At 45.0% G+C, this 18,518-nt stretch overlaps 1 protein-coding gene across 2 annotated transcripts in view; it reads right to left on the bottom strand.

Moving 5' to 3' along the window:
• The window catches only part of KIF27 (kinesin family member 27), a 165,539-nt gene that overhangs the window by 24,604 nt on the left and 122,417 nt on the right, over nt 1-18,518 (bottom strand). For both annotated transcript variants that reach the window (XM_082265583.1, XM_082265584.1), the window contains exon 15: nt 15,156-15,362. In XM_082265583.1, coding sequence (XP_082121709.1) covers nt 15,156-15,362 — 207 coding nt within the window. The remainder of the gene's footprint in view (nt 1-15,155; nt 15,363-18,518) is intronic.

The raw sequence follows: 18,518 nt of genomic DNA, 5'->3' as shown, positions 1-18,518 counted from the left end.
ATCAGGGACCCCCTTCCTCCACTCACACAGTGCATACGTGTGTGGGACAGTGGTGTCAGTTTTCATGTCAATCACCCAAAATTTCCTGTCTGTGGATAGTGCCCTCAAAACAGGGAGGAGCTTTTCTTCAGTCCAGGCTTCTCCCTTGATTTCAACCACCAGGCCATTTTCCACTATGACATTCTCTTCCTTGCACCACTCAGCAGCAGCGACAGGATCCATTTCTGCGTGGGAGGGAATTCTATGGCTGAGAGGGTTGTATTGCAGGACTGTAGAAATCCCGGACGAGCCCCCACGTGTAGCACCACCCCCGCAGGAGCTGCTGATTATATTATTGGGTCTACACCCTGCCTAACAACCCAATCAAATTGGCTCGATCCCTCCTCAGGCACAACTGACCCAGAATAGGACTGGACTATCAAATAGATGCACAGGTTGGAATACAATACTTCACTATGCAACAATACCTTGTTACCTTCTTGGATAGTAGTCCTTCTGGGTGACACAATGGAACAACGCACAAGATTGTAATTAACCAAACTTAGTTTACTATGTATCAAATTGAATAGGGGAGATACAATACAATACAATACAAGTCCATAAAAGGTTATTTAAAACAGCTTTAAAAAGGTAAAAGAATACCCCCACACTCCTCCTGCATTAAGGCTAGACACAGTACCAGGTAGGTGGGCCTATCTGAGTCCCTCCCCCAGAGTTCTCTTCTTTCTTGTTGATCTTCGCTAGCAAGGTTATTGAATAGAGCTCATTTGTAATCCAGATTAGGAATAAAGATCAAGAGAGAAAAAAACAACGAGCTGTTAGTTGTCACCGCAGGGTGTCTGCGTAACTGAGCAATAACTTCTGCGAGAGAGATAAGCCTCTGGCGACTCCTTTACAGACCTTATTGTTTGTCTATGAGTCTCCTGAGAGAGTATGGTGATAAACCCCGGGGTTTTATCACCTCCTGCTGCGCTACCGCTATCTGTAGATAAAACTGTCTCTTCAGCAGATAAAGTCAGTTATTGGGCATGTGCCCTCTCACCAACAGAAGTTTCTCCTTCGCGCGCTTCCACTGCGGTCTCAGTCCTTTGGCTATATGCCAGCCGCGCGGGGTCCTTCTGGCGGATGACTTCCGGTCTCAGCAAACAGCAGTATGACCTCCAGGAATGTGCCTCGTGCTTGAGATGGGACGGTTCCACGTCGTCCCTCCAGGCTAAAAGGCTCTGGCCCAATATCCAGTGTCAGTCCTTCACTCTCGCTCGCTGGTTCCTCAGAGTCCATCGCAGAAAGGCCCCCCCCTCTCGCGCGCTTCTCTCTTCCTTTAAATAACCTCCCCCATAGTGCCGTGCGGTGCAGCCGTGCACCCTGGATCTTGCAAAGCAGCCTGGGAGATGTAGTTTCTTCATCTTGTGAAAAGGAAGTCACAGCCCGGGAAATTCCATGCAGCTACCACTAGAGGGAGCCTAGTTCCTGGATCTTGCAAAGCAGCCTGGGAGATGTAGTTTCTTCATCTTGTGAAAAGGAAGTCACAGCCCAGGAAATTCCATGCAGCTACCACTAGAGGGAGCCTAGTTCCTTCCCACATATCAAACAGTGTCTTTAGGCATGTTTAACCCCGCTACACAGTCTTTACCAATGGGGATGTCCCAAAGCAGTGTAGACATGAGGGGTGGGAAACGCAACCGTCAGAAAAGGCAACGCAGTACCCACATCAGAGAAAGGAACCTTACATGAACCGCAAGGGAACCTTCTGGGCAACAGAAAAGCTCAACAGGAGCAACAACCCAGGAAAGCAAATAACCAAGGGGGTAAACAACCCCAACAGCCAGGGACCCACACAAAACCTGGGTCCCCTACGGTATTGCCGCACAGAGAACTTTGCGGCCAAAGGAAGTATCAGTAGAATTTGGAAAAGGTGTGCACTGACGACCAAGTTGCAGCCTTGCACACCTGGGCCACCGAGGCCTGATGCCGGAGGGCCCAGGACGTACTCACCGACCTGGTAGAGTGCGCCTTGACAGGGAAGGGTGGTACCCGTTCCTTCAACGAATAGGTCTGAACAATTGTCTGTCTGATCCATTTTGCAATGGTCGCCGCAGACGCAGCCATACCCTTCCGAGGTCCCTCAGGGAGGACAAAGAGAGAATCCGATTTTCGAAAGGATTCAGTCGACGACAGGTAAACCCTGATCGCCCTGACATCCAAAGAATGTAAGGCAATCTCCTTAGGATGCTTAGGATTCGCACAGAGCGAAGGTAAAACAATGTCCTCATTGAGGGGAAAATCCGAAACCACCTTTAGAAGAAATGACGGATTAGGTCATAAGACCACCTTATCCCTATGAACCACCAGGTAAGGACTCCGAGCAGAAGTGATCGCTACCAGAAAAGCAACCTTTTTAGACAGCAGAGGTAGCGAGGTAACGTTGTAACACGGACAGAACCAAGTTCAAGTCCCATGGAGGTAGAGGCTCCCCTCCTAGGAGGGGCCAAGTGACGCACACCTTGAATAAAGGTGCGAATCAAAGAATTAGACGCCACAGGGCGCTGGAAAAGAACAGCCAGTGCAGATACCTGGCCCTTAATGGTGGCCAACGCCAGGCGCTGGTCCACAACAGACTGGAGGAAAGCCAACACTCTCGCCACCGAGTAAGAACGAGGAGAGAAACGCCTGGACTCACACCAGGCAAAATAAGCTTTCCATGTGCAGTATAAATCTTACCAGACGAGGCTTTTCTAGCCTTGAGTAAAGTAGGAATAACCTCTGAGGAGAGACCCCTGTCTCCCAGGACCTGGCTTTCAACAGCCATGCCATTAAAGCCAGCGACTGTAAAGCAGGATGGAAGATCGATCCCTGAGACAGCAGATCTTCCCGCATTGGCAGCCGCCATGGAGACTCGACGGCCAGGTGAACGATGTCCGCGTACCAGGACCGGCGTGGCCAGTCCGGCGCCACCAGAATCACCAGTGTTTGTTCCAAGGTCAACCTGCGAAGGAACCTGGACAACAACTGGCATTGATCAGAAGATACTGAAGCCAAGGCACCACCAGTGCATCCGAGGCATCTGCCAGAGGATCGCGCGTTCTTGCCACGAACCTTTCCACCTTGTGGTTTAGCCGAGACGAGAACAGATCCACATCCGGGGATCCCCACTTCGCATTTGAAATACCTCCGGGTGCAGGGACCATTCCCCCTGGTCCAAGGTCTGGCGGCTCAGATAATCAGCCTGCCAATTCTCCACACCCGGATTGTGAACTGCTGATATCGCCGGGACACGAGTCTCGGCCCAAGACAGAATACTGGTCACTTCCTGGGCCGCCTGGGCACTCCTGGTGCCCCCTTGGTGGTTGATGTATGCCACCGCAGTGGCATTGTCCGTCTGCACCCGTACAGAAGACGATCCGAACCAATGGAGCAGGCACAGCCTGATCGCTCTCAATTCCAAGATGTTTATCGGTAGGGAAGATTCCTCCACCGACCAAGTGCCCTGGGCAGACAGGTTGCCCAGAACGCCACCCCAGCCCGACAGGCTGGCATCCGTTGTAATCACCGTCCACAGCAACGGCCGGAAGGATTTCCCCTCCGCTACAGCTGGGGACTGGAGCCACCACAGAAGACCCACTCTGGTTTGGCGACTCAGAGACACCCTCGGGTCCAAGGACTGAGGGAGCCTGTCCCATCTGGCCAGTATCTCTGCCTGGAGAGACCGCGTGTGAAACTGTGCAAATTGTATGGCCTTGAAGGCCGACACCATGAAAGGTTGTATTAATATGCCTTATGATTTTTTAGATATATTTCGGTTTGTGCCCATTCTGTGATGAAGTGTAGGCCCTTGCATTTACATATTAACGAGCTGGCACTGACAGCCATTCATCCACCTTGGTCAGCAGACAGCTATGTTTTGCATTTAGACGACATGTAAACACCTGTTCATTCATTCATTGGGACACTTGACAAAGTTAAGTCTGCGCATGGAAATTACGGACTCCACCTGTACACATTTGACAATTGCTTACATTAACACATGACAGCTGAACACAGACCAAGTGTCTGCCCCACAAGACACAATCTCCAAACACACGACACCCCACATATTGTCACAGATGTATAGGACACAAAATCCTTTTCATGTAACTGTTTCTATGAGTGATGTTGTACTGTTCAATTGACTTCGGCTTGTAAACCAGTTTCAAGCCGTTTTTGCCGCCGAAATACCCTTTAAATGGGAGCACGAAACTTGAAATAAACAGTTGTGACTGCACCAAGTTTGAGTGCTGTGTGTCGTCATAACTCCCAGCTGGTTGGAGGGGAAATCCATTATCTATTGGGGGAAGGGCTGTAATATCATCGTGATTGCCTCCTGACGAGGATTGAGCTAACAGTTTGGTGTCAGAAAGTTGGATCTGCCAAAAACAGTATGGGGTAAGTAATCATATTTTCTATTATTGTTATTACTACCCTATACTGTCAGAGCAGATAAACGGTACCCAGTTAACCGCTAATTTTAGCAACTCCCGGGAATCTGAAATTCCCAAAGATGGGGTCTGATACTCCAGCGCTTGGAGCGCCAAAGATAAAAAGGGGTTTGGAACCCGGTTACAAAGCAGTACTGTGTGTGATGGTGGATTCCCCCTCCAAAAACCTTGTATATATTTGTATAGACACTTAAGTGTATTTAGTCGTTATATAAGATTGCATGCCATTGTATAGATTTATGTGGAAATTGTATGTGATATTAAGCTGAGCTTGAAGGTATAGTCTTGCCCACCAAGGATAGTTAATCAGCAGACCATAAATTGGATATATGTATAAATCTGATTATTTAGACGCAGGAAACCGCATAAGTTGGGAACTAGGTTTTTTCCAATAAAGTATAAACACTGATGTCACTACCCATAGATATATAAACTTTCAAGCTCAGCTGATCTCACGTTGTATTCTGAGCTTAAGATAATGGGAAATTTTCAAGGTAAGGAGAATTCCGGGAAAATGATGAAATTTACGTTTAGGAAGATTGTATGAAAATTGTATCATGTATGGGCAACCTTAGATCCATAAATCGTTATGTTGTGTTTGTTTTAACATTTGTTCCTATAGGTGCTGCTGTATCAACAAAGCATTTCATAACATTGAATGAATGTTGGTTGCATAATAATTTGTTTTGTGGTTATTACTTATGTTTTAAAAGTGATGTGATTTTGCCGTACTATGCTGGTCATGGCAGCTTTTAGAAGCAAGGAAATATATATTTGGTGTATAAAGTGTGACCTTAAGGACTAAAATTGTATTTCTATCCTTAAAAATCGTAAGCAATTTTGAAACTTTCATCATTAAGGTTTTGTGTCACCAACTTTTCTTTCTTTATCACTGGCTTTTAAAAAAAAAAAAAAAGTATATATTTTCTAAGTGCCCTTTTAGCAAACAAACCCTCCTCCCCCCCCCCCACCTCTTTTGGTCTGTGACACAGGTAACTGCAAAGGGACTGTAAACAGCTGTATTGTCATACAAATTAACGATCAGTTTTGCCTTTTAGAGAAAACAAGTTTAAGGAATGTTCCGAATTGCTAAAGAATGGGTGACGTATGGGTTCTTGTATTTCAAATGAGAAATTACTAATGTTTTGAGCTGCTCATTTTTTTTTTCAACCATGGTGAACAATAATAATTTTTTTCTTTAAGTTTATGGTATACCATAATAATAACAAAAAATATAGAAATCCACGTGGTAATAATTAATTTGACGTCAACAATTTTTGGTATTAGAAAAGTGCACTGTTAGGAAGGAAATGTTTGATATGCTTACTGTATGCTCAATTCCTCTAACCGTTGGTTTATTTTTAGGAGGAAAAGTAAAATGTTTTGTTACTAAACCTTTCTGATGCTTATTCCTCAGATAAGTGAAATTTGAGATTTTCAGAACGACCAAGCACAGCCTTCAACAACAACCAACCTCATGGGAGTATTGTTTCCAAATAGATTTTTTCCTGATTGATTAGGCTGTTTTTATGGGTGTTAGAAAGTTTTTATTTATTGGGTGTCAGATATTTGATGTGTTCTAATTTGACATATATGAGCTCTGGCATAAATGAGGTGCTATGCTTTAGATAATTAAGCATCTCTGGTCTTTTTTTTAGAGTTTTCCTTTGGTATATTGGTACATACTTTTGTATTCTGGTGCTAAACACTAATTTTTGAATTTATGCACTTATGCTTTTACTACCTTTTCTCTTGACAAGATTATTGGTATGGGATAATGTGCTCAGGCAGATACTGTAGTACTACTCTTATATTATGATCTTGGATACAAATGAAATTTTACAGATTTGTGTACATATACCATATGTAGCTCTGGAAACTAGTGAGCTGATTGTCATTTATATGTCACAGCACGTTATCAGATGTGCAGTATGTGAAATCTGTATTGTTAAATAGTAGAATAGAAAGCTGTCATTCAAAAAAAAAAAAATAGGATGGAAGTGGTTGGCTTGTTGATAGTATGCTAAGAATTAAAATGAATTTATGCCAGCGTTACTACTCTGATAAAATTTTAAAGGTAACCTCCTGCAGTGAATTCAATTAGTTGATCTCTTTTCATCCTGAAAGTGACTCACTGCCCAGGTTTTGCATATGAATGGTCCTTGAAGTCAGATTTTGTGTCTCCAAGGCTATTTGGGTTTCAATTTCCTGTTCAGGTGTCACCAAGCAAACTGAGCAATCACTTATAGATTTATGTCTGCATGAGTACTGACTTCTAGCTGTTTTGTGTGTCTCTATTTGTCCATGTACACAAGACAGCTTGAATTTCACTCCCTGTTGTTCAGTGATCACAGCATCTTAGCCATGCAAGGGATACTCAGTTCTAGGTAGCTTCCTGCTTGGGTGAGTCAGAGGACTGCAATTTAACCCATCTCCACCTTTGGAGGAATACAAGGCAGTTCAACCCCTCCAAGGGTCCTCACCATTGTTGCATGTGTAGACATGCTGTGTTCTCCCACAACAGTGCCATTAAGTATCCTTCCTGTTACCTGCCTTCCTGTAGGCCCTAAACCTCAGTGCTGCGAGTAGCTTCACTAGCATTTATTTTTTGCTGCCTGTCTATAGGCCAGACGCCAAGTGGCGCAAAATACTCCTGCCATTCTTGTAAAGCTTGTATTTTTGTCTCTGTACTTACCTGCTATTCTTGCTAAAGTCAGAATGACTTCAGCCCCGTCTCAACCCCATGAGTCCATTTATTCTCATATCTAGAGATTTTGCAAGAGGAAAATGTGGCAGAATTAATTAATTGGAAAATTAAACAGTGATTATGGTGATCTCTCGCTCTCGTTTCCTTTGCCAACAGGTGCACCAACCCACCCATTCAAGCCTGGTGACAGAATCCTGGTGAAGGCCCCTCCATAAGCTGACGTCGCTAGACCGATCCTACGGACCCCCTGCAATAGTTCAAGCAGTGACCAGAACAGCGGTACTGACAGACGACTCCCCGGTTTGGATCCAAGCATCGCGACTGAAGGAAGCCCCACCCCTGGACCCCACGACGACGGACCGGAGATTGTGACGCGCACCAGACGAATTCCAGTTGGATCCAGACAGACGGAAGCCCCACCCCTGGACCCCACGACGACAGACCGGAGATTGTGACGCGCACCAGACGAATTCCAGTTGGATCCAGACAGACGCATTGGTACAATGCCAACGGACACCCCTACTCCTGTAAAACTTCCCATTTTTGCAGCAGTGGTACTGTTTACAGCAAGCTCAACACTAGTAGCCACTGTTTGGTTACTGGCAACATGTGCTCACCACCCTGAGAACCTCTCCTCATTTTGCCCTTCCTCACCCCAGGAAAGGAGAGAGACACGAGACATTCATGTCTCCACTTTACAGTTAAAGTCAAGTTTATTGGACACAAAGGACAACATATGGATGTTTATTGCTACCAACATACTGAACTCTTCTGACTTTTGCCTTTCTGATCACTACAATTCTAATGATTTGTTCTCTACCTGCCTGCTAGCTGTTCCTACCCCAGTTAATGTTTTAAAAGTCTATTATAGTGGGGTGTGGGCTGACTCAAGTATAGAAGACACTGATGTATACACTCATCCAAATCTATATGCTTATCGTAGTGACAGATCCTCATATTCACTCACAGAGACAATGGTAGAGATAGATACAGGATATGTAACCTCCGCTGAGGTATGTTACAACATGACCTGCAATAGAAGCTATATCCCTATGTGCACACAACCAAGTCGCCAGCCTACATACACCTTGGAATATAATGTCACCTGTTTTGTGCTATTCAGAGACTCTAAGTGATCCCACCGTTATAAATAAGCTGGGATCAAAGGTTGGGTTGAAAGGTTGTATTAATATGCCTTATGATTTTTTAGATATATTTCGGTTTGTGCCCATTCTGTGATGAAGTGTAGGCCCTTGCATTTACATATTAACGAGCTGGCACTGACAGCCATTCATCCACCTTGGTCAGCAGACAGCTATGTTTTGCATTTAGACGACATGTAAACACCTGTTCATTCATTCATTGGGACACTTGACAAAGTTAAGTCTGCGCATGGAAATTACGGACTCCACCTGTACACATTTGACAATTGCTTACATTAACACATGACAGCTGAACACAGACCAAGTGTCTGCCCCACAAGACACAATCTCCAAACACACGACACCCCACATATTGTCACAGATGTATAGGACACAAAATCCTTTTCATGTAACTGTTTCTATGAGTGATGTTGTACTGTTCAATTGACTTCGGCTTGTAAACCAGTTTCAAGCCGTTTTTGCCGCCGAAATACCCTTTAAATGGGAGCACGAAACTTGAAATAAACAGTTGTGACTGCACCAAGTTTGAGTGCTGTGTGTCGTCATAACTCCCAGCTGGTTGGAGGGGAAATCCATTATCTATTGGGGGAAGGGCTGTAATATCATCGTGATTGCCTCCTGACGAGGATTGAGCTAACACACCATCAACCCCAGGGACCACATACAGGTCCTGAGAGATGAGGACTCGTTGTCCCTGAGGGACCTGACCTCGTCCTGCAGGGTCCGGAGCTTGTCCTCCGGCAGAAACACCTTCGCTTGGGCGGAGTCTAGGAGCATCCCCAAATATGGGAGAAGAAAGAAGGAGACAAAGTCGACTTCTGAACGTTGATGGTCCACCCGAACTCCTGGAGCGTCTGAACCGTAGTGGACAGATCGCGCAGCAGGTTCTGACTGGCACTCGACCTTAACAGGAGATCGTCCAGATATCCCAAAATCGCAATGCCCTGTGCCCGTAACAGGCCCAGAACAGGAGCCAGCACTTTGGTAAACACCCTTGGAGCCAAAGCGAGACCGAAAGGTAACGCCACAAACTGATAGTGTTCCTCCGCGATAGCCAACCGGAGGTACCTCTGATGACCCTTGAATATGGGGATGTGTAAATACGCATCCTTTAGGTCGATAGAAGCCAGGAAATCTCCCGGACTCAAGGAGGCCACCACCGAGCGATTCCATGCGGAATTTCTGAACTCGCACAAAGCGGTTGAGAGCTTTCAAGTCCAGAATCGGACGCACCCTGCCCTCCTTTCTGGGCACAGTGAACAGATTCGAGTAGAACCCCCCGAAATCTGTCCTGATGTGGCACCGGGAAGATAACCCCCTGGGCGAGGAGATCCTGTACCGCCCGATGAAGATCTTGCAACCGATCTGGGGTCAAATGAAGATTTGAGGGAAAGAATCTGTCTGCCGGTCGCGAAAGGAATTCGATCTTGTAACCTGATCGAATGATTTCCTGAATCCACCTGTCCAGAATCCGGAGCAGCCAAGGTTCGAGAAAACCGCGCAGACGTCCCCCCACCCCTGAAACGGGTGAGGGCGCACCTTCAGGCAGTGGCGGACTGGGTCGCCGCACCAGCCTGGGCGGCTTTTGGCTTGCCCGCCCAGGGCTTTCTCTGGCCACCCTGGCCCTTGGAGGGTTTGCCCTTGTCCTGTCCCCTGAAGGTACGAAAGGACCCCTGATTTGGTTTAAAGGAAGGGCCCCGCTTACCGCGGAAGAACTTACCCCTAGGATTCTGGGGCAGCAGAGTGCTCTTGCCCCCAGTGACTCCTTTAACCAATTCGTCCAGGGATTCCCCAAAAAGATGAATCCCCGCATAAGGGATGTCAGACACCGTCTTCCTGGAAGTCTGGTCGGCCGACCAGCTCTTTAACCAAATCAAGCGACGGTTAAGTAACGCGACACCAGACAGGCGTGCTGCTAATGGAGCCTCATCCAAGGCCGCGTCACACAGATACATAACCGCTTGATAAATCTGGTCCACCATCTCCAAGGTAGTGGGGGGGGGGGGCAGAATCAGCCATGAGGGTGCGCTTAAGCACCCTGGTCCAATCTGCCACCGCTTGAGACACCATGACGGAGGCGAAAATAGGTTTCAGCATGGAACCTGCCACCATATAGGCAAGGCGGGCAAGGAAATCCAGCCTCCTATCCGTAGGGTCCCTAAACTCCGGAGAATCCTCAGTGGGTACCAGAGTGGCCCTGTTCAGTCTGGACACAGTATGATCCACTTTAGGGGCCACAGACCAGCGCAAATCCGTAGGAGACGCAAAGGGGTAACAGAATTGAAACAGTTTTGGCACCACAAAATTGCGCTTCAAATTGCGCCATTGTTCACTCACAGTTTCGTGAAACTCAGCGGGGCAAGGAAACACCTGCGCCGCCTTTCAGGATCTGCGGGTACCAAAAGAGGACCACTTGCCCGGAGGATTGGGCTCATCCTCTAAATGTAGTGTATCTTTTACAGCAGTAATCAGTGCAGCCATAGCTGCTCGTTCTTCGGCCGTCCCAGGGGGGGAATCATCCCCCTCCTCATCCTCCGCCTCCCCTTCAGAATGGGAAGAATGAGACCCTTCAAGGGGCACACTATCTACGGCAACCATGTCAGACTCTGAATCAGAGGAGCGAAAAAAACCTAGGCCTTTTCTAGAATCCCGTTCAGCCATCAAAAGATCCACCTTAGACGCTAAAGTCGCAAGTGCAGCAGTCAGGGCAGAAGATCCAGAGGAGCCTGAATCATCCATCAAAGCTGGGGGAAATTTCCTGTCCTGGGACTCCAAGAGAAAAAAGTATTTTTTTTTTGGTACTTGTCCTTTAAGCGCACGTGATCCCACTGCAGTACACCGCTATGAAGGACTATACTGATAGACCCCGCAGGCAGGAATGAAACGGATAGCCAGAGATATTTCCCACAAAACAGCAAGACAGACCCCCACAAGTGTTACCACGCTTGCCTGGCGATCTCCTCTGCATGAAAGAGGAAGTGATGTCACACCGCATGAGGCTGAACTGGATTCAGGCTAAGGGAAAATGGTTGCCCATAGAAAGCAATGGGAGGCTCTGGGAAAATGGCCTCCGACATGTGTACAGAAGGAACACATTGCCACACACAAGATGGCACCTGAAGGCGCCAAAATACACTACATACATAGCTGCAGAAGCGCCCATAGTGAAGCCAAGCAGCTGCCCACACCTAAAATGGCGGACCCGCGGTTTTTAACCCCGCAGCGGCCGCCGCACATGTCTGCACCCCAACACACACAAAATAGTGGCACTCAGGATAGGGACCCCCACAACCCCCCCACATAGCGTTCCAGACGTGGTAGAGCCCCCGCAGGGACCGGGAGTAAGGGAGCCCCGAACGCACAGACATGAGGGGGTACCACAGACACATCAGACTGCCATCCCCAGACAGAGGCCCTACACAGAATGTACTTACCGTACCCGATGGCGTGGGCGCCTCTCATCGACGGGAAGCCTCCCACCCCAGGCGGTGGGGGTGCCGTCAGCCAAAAAACGCAGGACGCTAGCAATGCACGGAACCGTGGTTGAGACGTCCAAGCGAGGTGGCCACCTCGCGGGCTTTCATCCCTGAGGACAGGGACAGGTCATTTGCGAGGCCAGGGTGTACGCATAGCCTGCTAAACGCTCGATGGCGGGCTGGGATTCCATAAGGCCCTCTGTCCTGGAGCACCAAGACGACCAGTGCGACTCCCAGCTCTGCAACGCTGTCGTCATCCAAAGATCCGACTAACTAAACGCTGACAAATAAACAGCTAGTAGTGCAAAGAAAAAACACATTTGCAGAAAATAAAATCATAAAACAGAAGAAAGGCTGAGACCGTAGTCCCAGCACAGGGAAGCCTATCTTACTCCTAACTAGGCAGAAGACAAACTGAGTTGGAATGGCTGATAGCAGGGGGGTATTGGACCAGTGGGACAGCCCCCATAGGTGTGTCTATGTAAATTACTTTGTTTTTAACAAGTCTTATGCCTAGTTTGCTCCTATGGATAAGAGGTCAATACCCATTGGTGAAGACTGAATGAGTGGGCGGTGACTCTCAGAGGACGTAAAAGAAAATAAGTTGTGCCTTAAGGTATACTTTAAATATACAGGTCATACTGTACATGGAGGGAGGAGTAGGTGAAGAGGGTAACAGAGGTTACACACATTGGAAGGATGGAGAGGAGAGAGTTGAGGCCCGTACGCACGATAAGAACATCTGAAGGGAAAATTCGTCCGACGACTGATCTGCCGATTTTTGGATTGTTAGTATGGTGCTTTCGACAGCCGACTCAGACTTTTCGGCCGAAAAAATCCTGATGTGCAGGCTATAAAATTTTTATTGTCCGTCAACACAACGTCCGATTTTTGTCTCATTAGTACAGTTTGACAGAAAAAAATCTTAAGAGCAAGACTAGGCATGCTCAGAGACGAAAGAACACATACAAAACAATCCAACGTATGACATCACTTCTGAAGTAGAATTCCATTGTACGGGATAATTCGTATGAAATTAACCCCTTCACTTTCCGCATCAGACTAGCATGCCACAAAAAACGGACGACAGATCGCTCGATAATCTGATCGTGTGTACGGGGCTTTAGTGTACAGATGTGCAGGTTAAGACAGGTGAAAGGTTAACATATAGGTCACTGTAGAGACAGCACGGATAGTCTTCATCCATTTCACAGGAGAGATGGGAGTGAAAGCGTTAAAAAGAAGCCCACAACTGCTGCTCATCTGGAACCAACAAATAAATGACTGATTGATTAATTAATTAATTAACCCTGTAAAGGAAGGGGAAGGGGCAGGCTAATTATTGTAAACACTATACTTTTTAAATTTGTGATCACTGTAATTGGTCATTACAGTAATCACAAGGTACACAGCTGCTAAGATCAGCTCTGTATAGAGTGCCAGTGAACCTGAACCACCCTCAGGCAGATTGACAGCGCAGTGGCAGTCCAAGGGGGATTTTTGCAATGCTACCTGCCATTTAGACTTAAGGCTGTACATAAATAGTTAAATAAGCTTTTATCTGGTCTCAGCAAGTTTCAGCACTTAAAAAATATATTGAAATATGTAAATAAAAATCAATAAAAAATCCCCATGCTGCTCTTAATTTCCCTGATGCAACATGTCAGATGGGTGGAACTTCCCAACGTCATCACACTAGGAGGGCCTATGACAACATTGAGGGATCTTCCTGGCTGGTAACAGCTGTGGATCAGGACATATATAATGCAACTTCTTACTACTTATAAATGAGTAAGATTGTATTTTGGTTTTAATAAATAATTGGTGGTTTTACACTAGTGAAGTTCCTTCAGTGTTTATATATGTCTTCTAAGCCCCTACAAGAAGAGCTTTATTGGAAGTGTGCACCTGTGAAGCTTACCTTCTAAAGTGATATTGGACCTCTAATTGTATTGGTGAGGTCCATCATAGGAAGTGAGGGCACATCCATTAGTGCACTGTAGTGGTGTGTGTACTCACTAGATTATTGATTTATCCTGCTCGCGGAGAAGACGGTTTTATACACCAAAGTCTGATGTGACGTGGATGTTATTCACTGGGACCGTTTGTTAACGTACTCACTTATTTTGGGATTAAAGGATAAGTCCACCCTAAAACTAAAATTTCTGCATCTATAGATCTCAAAGATCGAACACTATCCTATCTAGCCCTGTAAAGAAGAAATCAGTATACATACTTTTTTTGAAGCCGATCCGACCCTATTTCCAGCAGCAGAAGCTCTGCAGAGGACACGGCCGACAACAGCTGTGAAATGAATGGGAAGTAACATCACCCATAGACTTACTATGGGACTTTTATTGTCGGCAGTGTCCCCTGCACCCGCCTCCACAGCGAAGCTGCGGCTGACAGCTCAGCATGGGATAGGGTCGGATTGGCTTCAAAAAAGGGAAGTATACTGATTTCTTATTTACAGGGCTAGATAGGTTAGTGTTAAATCGAGGAGATCTATAGATGCTGGGATTTGAGTGTTAGGGTAGACTTTTTCTTTAGGGATATTCACTTATGTACTTTCAGATTTTTTTGGCAGTAGTGGGGAATACCCAGTAGTAGTGGTAATTGCACACCCTACAATACACATTCATTCCTGTGACTACTGGGGGTTGGTGACTGGGTATGCAGGCCTAAGTGCTGCAATGTGGAGGGACAGTAACTCTCCCAATACCTGGAAGTGCCGGTAGCAGGCATTGGACTGGCTGTAAATGTGAGTTTTGGTGCTTGGAAGAGCCTAGCAAACGTTGTGGAGGGAGGGGTTGAGTTTTACATTTTTTGGTAGCTTTGCATTAAATATAGTAATTCACTTCAAAAAAATATTTAGATTAAAGCACAACTATACCCTTCTAGCCTTTTCAGCCATGTAAGCTGCCACCTTAGCTTCTGTTTGATCTGCAACTGCCAATATGCTGCACATGTGATCAGTTATGACACCAGCTATTTTTGATAGTTTGGTTGAGAGCAAAAGCTGTTAAATCAATGGGTTTAGTTCCGCTTTAGGTACAGTATGTTTGGCTAAACACAGTGCACTAAACTACAGAAAGTTTACAGAATTTCTAAATTTGTGAAGTCATTTTCGACAGTGGATGTGCAAGTTTCATTTGTAAAACAAGTAAATGGATTTGTTTTCTCTGGCAGTTTGATTGTCCTTAGGAGATGGGTCGCCATGCATTTAGAATATATACTGATATGACATAAAACCACCAAAGAATGTGTAGCATCACTTAGCCTTTTTTCAAGAAGCTTTAAATAATGCTATTGAGCAACAGTTACCAGCTCCTACCTTTTTGAAGTACTTGACAAGGATAGATCTCGTCTCAGCAGCAGAAAAGGAGCTGAATTTTTCAATGACGTTGTTTTCACTCTGTGTGAGGATTTGAGAGGACTCTTTTAAGGTCTGTTTTCGGCTCTGAATGCATTCATTTTTATACTCAATGGCAGCCTCCAAGGCATCTATTCCTTCTTCCAACTGGAACAAGATGTGCTCTTCCTGTGGAAACAAGTACATAAGGCACTCAGCAGTGTTTCTACTACAGCTTTGTGCAGTAGATTCAAATAGTCACTTGCATTTTCAGAAGAAACTGACAAAACAGATCTTTCAGGGAATTCTACAAGTGTACAGTATTAAAAGCTTGCGCACTGTGTACTGAGAGACAAATCAGAATTAAAGAACCATTATAAGGAAAAGTATTGTACTCCGTGGGAACAATATCTGTAATAGTAGCATTCAGCTTCTTTTTTTTTTTCACTTTCACATGCCTTTATATAAAGGTTTCCACTTTTGCATGTAGAGTATGTTGTCGTGGAAAAGTGACAGTTAGAGTTGGGACAAACCATGGGTGCTTATAACAGTCAGCTTTTATTTATATGTTTAGACCCATTTTCAAAAGAAAAAAAAACATGTAATTGTAAAGGGCCTGAAAAGTGTTAGCTGGAAGCCACCCAACCACCCAACTGAGGATCGTATGGTAGACCCAAAAGGAACCTCTGCCTCTCTTTTCCGATCTCCTCCTTTTTGCATATGTGGAAGGAACGCCAGACCAAAAAGTCCAAATTCCTTTGTTTGATGCCATGTTAAAAGACAGCCAATGCGTTTTGAAGATTAAAGGAACCCCCCCTTTATCAGGGCTTCAGTTAAAAACTGAGAACCTTGAGTGGACTCAAAATAAGGTTTTTCTGCTTGAATATGTGCAGGGAAGCGGATTGCTGGATTAGGATTCCTGGCCAGCAGTATCTGCATCAGCAGTCAAAATAAGAAGCTTCTCATTTTTAACTGAAGCCCTGAGGAAGGGGAAGTTCCCTTTGACCCCCAAAACGTGTTGGCTGTCTTTTAGCACAACATCAATAAATTAATTTGGACTCCAAATTTTTTGGTCTGGCACTCCTTCCATATATGCACCTCTTTTTCTGGTAACCTGCTGGAGTACCCACAGTAGGGTAGCCTTGCCTGTTGTGAGCAGCCTAATCTGAGCCAGTGGACTCAAATGTTTCTTGGCCTCTCGCTACCCTGTTTAAACTCATCAAAGTCCCAGTGCCCCTTGGATGCCATTTTTTTTTTTTATTGGATTTTTCCACTTCTAACATTCTCCAATGGCAGTGTTCTTTGATTTTGATTCTGCTATGAGAAGAAACTTCAATAAATAATATTAAGCAAGAAAAGTGTTAGATGGAATTGAGCTTTAATTAACCGCTCTTAAAATTGAAAGAGCTACTAAAGTGTTTTTTTTTTTCAGTAAAAAAGGTTATACTTTTTTTTTTAAGTAGCAAGGTTATACTAACCTTTTAAATCGCAACAATATGGCACAGTAAGGTAACTTTACTCCTTTTCTGGCAGTCCCTCACCATCGCTATTGACCCCCCCTGTAGGGGCCTTCAGGTAGTAAGCCGTGTACTAATAAGGCACCAGTATATGCATGCTCCTGAGCCCGGCTGTGTGTCCACGTACAAACACAGTGATGGCAAGCCATGTCCCCGATCCATTCTGACAAGGGTTTGACTGGGGCAGCACAGTGGATATCTACCACCTAGCCACACTAGGGTCATTGGGATTTGACCCTAGTGTGGCTAGTGGATATCTACCACCTAGCCACACTAGGGTCATTGGGATTTGACCCTAGTGTGGCTAGTGGATATCTACCACCTAGCCACACTAGGGTCAAATCCCAACCACGGCACTACCTGCTTGGAGTTTGCATGTTTTCTATGTGCCTGCGTGTGTTTCCTCCGGGTAATGTAAGCTGTAACAAGCAGGGCCCTCTAATTCCTCCTGTATTGAATTGTATTGTAACTGTACTGTCTGGCCTCATGTTGTAAAGTGATACGCAAACAGTTGATGCTATATAAATCCTGTATAATAATAATAGTAATAATAATATTAGGGTTTCCTCCCACACTCCAAAGACATGCTGGTAGTTTAATTGGATCCTGTCTAAATTGGCCCTAGTATGTGTGTGAGTTAGGGATCTTAGATTGTAAGCTCCTTGAGGGCAAGGAATATTGTGAATGTATAATATGTATATATGTAAAGCGCCGTGTAAATTGACAGCACTATAGAAGTACCTGTAATAATAGCAGCAGGAGCCAACGTTTCTCCTGTAAAGCAAACACCTTTGGACCGTCAGTATGGGGAGAGGAAAGTGATAGATGCACTAGAAGATTTAGATGGACTGAACTCTGGTCTGTTAATGCAAGTTGAAAAAAAAGCTTTTTTTGGTTAACGTGGGGAACTCTCACTAATATTCTTTCAACCTACTCATCTGAGGATTATTGTTAACTGCTTGGTTTCACAGGGATGGTTACCTTTATTTGGTATTATGGTTCTGTTTTTGTTTATTACATTGTATAAGAGCCCTTTCACTGCTTCGCTTCAAAACCGTAAGTAAAACACGGAACGCTTTTGAAGCACTTTTGGGGCATTTTTGACGTGCTTTACATTCATTTCAATGGAGGGGGGTGTTTTTGGGGGGCTTTTTTTTTAGCTTTCCAAACATGCTCCAAAGATGTTGCATGCAGAATTTTTTTCACCGCACTGCACCAATGTGAAGCATTCATCGATTTTAATAAGAAGCATTTTGCTTGAGCTTTTCAGGCGTTTTTTTTAATGCAAAAGTGTTTGAAAAACTTCTCTGTGTGAAAGGGCGCTAAGTGGTTGTAAATTTAACATGATACGTTAACAAAAATATTATGTTTATAATCTTGAAGATTCCTAATCTTTTCCACTACTAAAACATGGTATGCCTCATTCATATCGCTTTGTGTGCTTTTTTAATGTGAGTGTTTATTTTAGGAGTTTTATTTAAAAAAAAAAAAGAGTATTACACAGAGAGCACTATTGATCCCATTTCCTTTTTACTCCTCTGTGGTGCTACCAGAAGAGATCCTAAGTTAGTGTAGTAGCAAGGCCCATAGAGGGGCAACAAGCAACATATATTACCTTGAAATATATTACCTTGAACTAAAGTGTTACTAAACCCAGGACACTGCATTCATTATATCTAGTTTCCCACAGTACACAGAACATGGAATTGCAATAGTTTTTTGGGTTAAATGTGTCCCTAGGGGGTGCTTTCTAACTGTGGGGGATGGGCTTTCTGCATTAACACAGAGACCTGTGTTCCAAAATAAGAGGAACACAGGATCCCTGTTC

Source organism: Pelophylax lessonae, assembly GCF_965119305.1.
Source record: "Pelophylax lessonae genome assembly, chromosome: 1".
Taxonomy (NCBI): domain Eukaryota; kingdom Metazoa; phylum Chordata; class Amphibia; order Anura; family Ranidae; genus Pelophylax; species Pelophylax lessonae.
This window is presented reverse-complemented; position numbering and strand designations above follow the sequence as displayed.